The sequence below is a fragment of the Triticum dicoccoides genome, chromosome 5B (assembly GCF_002162155.2).
Source record: "Triticum dicoccoides isolate Atlit2015 ecotype Zavitan chromosome 5B, WEW_v2.0, whole genome shotgun sequence".
Lineage (NCBI taxonomy): Eukaryota > Viridiplantae > Streptophyta > Magnoliopsida > Poales > Poaceae > Triticum > Triticum dicoccoides.
The window spans coordinates 342,144,233-342,149,986 of NC_041389.1; the positions used below are offsets into that span (position 1 = coordinate 342,144,233).

Sequence of the window (5,754 nt, forward strand, 5' to 3'; positions counted from 1 at the left end):
GTACCTCTAATCCTCTATTGGTGAACAAAGCAACTCTTATAACAGATGAAAAAAGAGGTACTTTATGAGGTAAAAATAAAAACAGATAAGCCCTGTGGTTTTATATGCCCCAGGCTACAATATAGATTAAGGCAATTAATGTACTGGATCATGAAAATAAGGGTGACAAGAAAAGTGTGTTCATCCATGAATTTATGATCGCCCAGATGCAGGATGCAGGACAAGAATCAATGAATCATGAAAGTTCCATGCTGTTTTTTTACAGCTAGGCAGCTAGCTATGCATCATCTCTCTAAAGCGATCACAATTCACAGGTCCTATGGTTCGCGAAACTTTTGCCATAAACATAGAAAATTTGCAACTATTGTTTCCGGGTGGTTCAAGTAGCAGGCCCTTCACAAACTAACATCAGGTCATCTATGCGCATGGAAGAAATAAAATAAATATGAAGAGGCCACACAAAATGTCCTATCTGAAACTACAGAATGTTGAAAAGTAACAGAAACGATACCACTACATGGCATCCATAATGAGAATAACAAGACCAAAATAATCTGCAGACTAGAAATGCCTACCAGATAAGATTAAGATTCTGAAATTCCACTTGCCCAGTACAATGGCCTCAACCCACAACAACTGCAGCACATTAATGGTTCCCACAATGCTTCAACAGCTTTCAGGAGGTACTGGCATAGTGACAGATGATAAGCAGGTAAGACCGGAGGCGATACAATGCATGGCAACTTGTGCAAAATTTGCAGATAGCACATTGCTTAAACTCAACTATTACTCCCTGAATAATTATATCCACGTAACCATCCAAATGATGGTCCCGGAAGGTGAAAATGATCCAAGGCCTATATCAATCTGATTACAACTAGCTAAGTGAGTTTTCGCACCAAATGTAACTGGAGAAGAACTAGAAAAGAAACAAAACGCAGTTAGTCTAATTACAGTGAGAAAAAAGAACTCCCTGGCCAACAATGGTCAGTACAAACAGTAGTTAGCCTGAAAAGTTGGACAACCTTCTCCTCTTTCTGTTCCTCTTCGGAGTCAAATCTCTTTGCACACTGCCGTTGGAATGAGGAAGAAAACACATGGGGCTTGTGCGCCTAATAGCTGTTCTTCTCCCTCTCTTGTTTGCCCATTGAATTGGCAATTTGCCTGCAACTTGGGCGATACCATCAGACGCAGCAAGCTCAGCCACTTTTTGGATCCTCTCCTGCATTTGCATAACCCATGCTACCGACAGATCGAGTGAGAATGAATCATCCAGTGGTTTTTGCCACAGATCAAGTAGGACGCGCTGAAACGATTGAAATGATAGCGAGGGCTGGAAATCCTTGCGTGGTGCATACATCATGTTAACCTTTATGATGTGCTTACATAGGTTACCCTGCATTGACCACGAACAACTGCACAGAGAGAATTCAGACCCAGCATTCCATACAGTCTGCATTTGACTAGCATCCTTCTGGCTTGCCACCTTGGCTGAAAGAGGTTCTTTGTCATCAAATAGAACAGCCTCATCAGGTATGTGCAGAGCCCTTTGCCATGAAGTGGATGCAATGTACTCTGCTTTCACCTCGGGAAATGAACCGCTCTCATCTGCATATAGGTTGAGCCAGTAGCCAGAATGCAGCTCTGTTGTCAGCTTGTGCACCAACCAATCCACACGTTGAAGAGCATCAAGCTGTGAATCATCATATGCTTTAAGCTTGAGCTTTAGATGGTAACCCTCAATAGCACCACAGGATTCCTGACTTGCCAGGGGTAAATTTCTGATGGTATCAATCCACATCTCTAGATGGGGCAATGGCACACAAGAAACATTATTAGCATCTAGACGAGGATTTGCAATTCAATGTACATTTTGAATATACTACCTAAGATTCTTACCCAATTTGGGAACCCAAAATGACTTGAAATACTGGATGAAGGTGGTTTGGTCAACAAAGTCCTGAAACAATTGTTCCAGGATATCCATGGGATTTTTCTCACTCCAGATACTGTACATCATTTTTCCTAGTTGTGTAAATATTTCCCGTTGCACCTCAGTATTGCTGCATTTCTTGATTATATTTTTAAGCCATGTTCTCCTTATGTGCCATAAAGAAAATAAAATCGGGCAGGAAAATACATTCCTGAAAAACAATGACACATTTCGTCAACGGCAATGAACTACATCGCAGAATCTACACGGGAAAATTTTACAGTTAGATCATATGTAAATCTATGCCATACGCCTATACCTGATTGGGTCCAGCTCTGAGGTTGGATCATCAATTATAAATCCACCAATCCTCCAGTTGGAATCAACAGAATGTATTCTACTAGTAAGTGCTTTCATCCATCTCGAAGTGTCATGCTTGGTAACAGATCGGGTTATAATCCATGCAACAGGCAGAGCCTGTTGTCTTGAATCAAATACAAGAATTGTGTGCAAGGGGTACTGCAGCAAAGAGTAGAATGTCAAAAAATGATGAAACCTGCCCCTGTAGACATAACTAGACATCACATACTATAAGATGTTGCATATAAGTATAACTACACAACTATCAGCTTTTGTTGTAGTCGGATACCTTCAGCTTGCTTACACCAAATGAGGAATGAGAGGCCAAAATGTTCTGGTGACCAAAGCGGATCATCTGCTGCAGTTGCCATTCTGTCTGGATCCCTAGTACAAAGGCATCTGTCTCGGTTGAGTCCTGGTGGAAAAACACAGACTTCTTGTTCCTATCGACCCACATCCTGATGCTAGCTTGGTCATCTAGATCCAGCTCATGCGTAGACCTCTTGATGATCATCCCAAGCTTGTGGACATACTGCGAGGCAAGGTTATCGACCTTTGCATCTGAGCCACAGTAGCGTTGTATCCCTTCTATATGTGTCTGCAGAATGTTCTCCTCGGGGACGCCGAGATAGATCAACGACATGGTCTGCTGCTGAATCTCGCTCCCAACATACGGCACTTTCCTGGCACCAGGACCAATAGCGTCCCGGTCCAGGGGTCCATGGCATACAAAACCAGACTTGTTGACATGGCGCCTCTCATGGTAGATAATGAGAGCCAGCGAAGGGCGAGCGTATAACCGCTTGATTGCGAAATGGCAGGTGCAACCTCGCATCGACTGCGGGCGAGCTGCACGATTTCTTGTGTTAAGCCTGTACCTTCTGCTAGGCAAGATCGTCCCTCCCTCCCCATAATTTTCAGGGCCAAACGAACACCAATACCTGAATCAATTTGGAACAGGACACACTAATCATTAAGATCTTTGTAACAGCCTTGCTGTGAAAAAAGAAGAACTTGCAATGACCGAATAATTGGCATGGTGAGCAGAGGCCTTTCCGAAAAATATTGCGAGCAAAGCAGGGGCAAGCAGGGGAGGTGGCAGCAGGAAGACACGTACATTCTGTAGAGGAGATAGTCGTCGCTCCTGACCTCCTTGAGGGTGCCCCTTTCGCGCTTGCGGCCGCGCTCGATGTGGAACCTGGTGGGGTACTCGGGGTTGTTGCACTCGCCGCTGATGAAGGCCTCCATCCGGTCGTAGGGGATGAGCGCAACGTCGTCGCAGTGGTGCTCGGAGCTCGCGTACTTGACCCACCTGAGGTCGGCGGCCGAGAACTCCTCCCCGGGAGGGTCCTGTACGGGGAGGTCGCTCACCGACTGCAGCACCTCTGTCATCTCCATCACCTCCCCCATTTTTCGCTTCTCGCCGTCGCCCGCCGCCAGTCGCCGGAGCTGGGATTCGGCGCCGCAAAAACCCTAGAGAGAGAAAACGAAGAGGGGAGAAGGAATGGGGACGAAGTAGCGAGGAGCGGAACGAAAATCCTATTCTCCGCCAGTTGCGAATCCAGCAAGACCTAATTGGGCCAGCCTATGTGATACCGGTGTTTTCGTTGGTTTTTTTTCTTTTTCTTTCATTGATCATCAGTTTTTGTCTCAAAACAAATCAACCATCAAATAGACATTTTTTGATCTTTTACATACACAAAACATTTATTTTACAGAAGAATATATTTTATTCCTTTTTACCCCTCAAACAATATTTTTTTGGAATAATAACTAGTAAATGAACCATGATTGTCGGAGTTAAGTAAACATTCTCTTGAACACATGATTTCAGTAAATACTGAAGTATTTGTTGGACATTGGTATAAAAACTTTACGTGCGGCTGGAAACAGTTTCAGGTCTACATGAACAAACTTTATGATTTATGTGACCATTTTGATTCTATATATGAGCATTTTGCATGCCAAGTGAAACAAATCTTGCAAATAATATATAATATGAACAAAATATAGAGACAGATGGAATTTTTTTATTTTTGATGCCTCACAGAAATAGGAAGATCATAAAAGGTGAGATGATATGTATCTGAAATCCTATAGTAAAAGATATGTCATTTTGTTCATATGATTTTTTTCCCATTGGGTCTAGGCTAGTGTTTTTGTTCCTTCAAAATAGAAAGGATTGGTTCCTATGAATAGGAAGGGCTCCAAAAGAAAAATAAATCTATAAACTTCTTATCTTTTAAATAATAGGCGATGCTACACGTCTGTCGGTGGATAGAACAAAAAAATCGGTCGCCTCCGGGGCCATCCGATTGACGCAAAAATAGCAGATCTCCCCAAATGTGTATGTCGTGGACTGCAACAACCTCGTGGTTGCGATGTTTGCTCTGTAGCAACAACTTCATTGCAAATCCACCCAAAGCCTTTTTTTTAGCTTGAAGCATTATTTTTTTGCAACAAATGTCATGTTGCAGAATAATATTTGCAATAGTGGTTGTGTTGCAGTTTTTTCTGTCTTACGCCTTTTTGCAACATAGATGGTGTTGCAGAAGGATTTTTGCAACAAGGATAATGTTGCAGAAAAAATTTCACTGAAAAAATGATCAAATTATATACATGTGTTGGCTACGTGTTCAGCTTCGTATGTTTGCAGCATGGCCAGTGTTACAAATTTGTGTTTGCAACACGCCCAATATTGCAAACTTGTTGATCCATCTTGTGGCCATGAAGATGACTCACAGGCGCAAGTCATCAGTCGGTCCAAAGGTAGTGTTACCGTTTAAATATTACCCCCGTCCAAATATTATCACAGATTTATATATCTAGACAAATCTAAGACAACTAATTTGACGTACAAAGTATCCATGAAATTCCTGTAAATCGGCAGGAGGCCTTGCCAGCCTGGTAGGAGACATCACGATATTTAAGGAAAAGGTTGAAAATTTGTCAGTCTCTGGATTATTGTGAATTTGTGATTACACAGACATCATGACATGTCGATCCGTTTAAAATTCTAAACTGCGCATATATTATTTTGAAGCATCTCTAATAGATGATGTAGATGTAAAAATAACTATTTTTTGCATCTTCGAGGCCAAAAACCCATCTCCAACCGACAATGTAGATGCAAATTTGCATCTCCACCTCCAGGAGATGTAAAACTCGCGGCCGCGCGCCAACAACCGATTGCTCTTCAGTTTCATTCCGCCCGCCCGCCTTCTTCCTCCCTTCGCCCGCCGCAACACCGTCGCCGCCCGCCAAGGTTGTCAGAATCGTGATTTTGAATCGGATCGGAGCTCCAATGGTAGGATCGCAAATCGTAGAATCTTCACTATCAGGATCGTAGAAACGTAGATTCTATGAAGTAAAATCGTAGAATCATAGGGGTTAGTTTGGATCGTAAAGTCATAGAATCGTATAACAGAATCGCGATTCTGACAACCTTGCTGCCCGCCCGC

The 5,754-nt window shown here is 42.8% G+C and overlaps 1 protein-coding gene across 1 annotated transcript; it reads right to left on the minus strand.

The window, feature by feature from the left end:
• Positions 1-773: 773 nt before the first annotated feature.
• Positions 774-3,805, minus strand: LOC119308806. Its single transcript, XM_037584962.1, has 5 exons — positions 3,411-3,805; positions 2,583-3,234; positions 2,253-2,452; positions 1,900-2,144; positions 774-1,803 (listed from the first exon to the last, which is right to left on the minus strand). The coding sequence occupies exons 1-5, from the start codon at positions 3,701-3,703 to the stop codon at positions 1,004-1,006; spliced, it is 2,190 nt and encodes a 729-aa protein (XP_037440859.1). The 5' UTR covers positions 3,704-3,805; the 3' UTR covers positions 774-1,003.
• Positions 3,806-5,754: the final 1,949 nt, after the last annotated feature.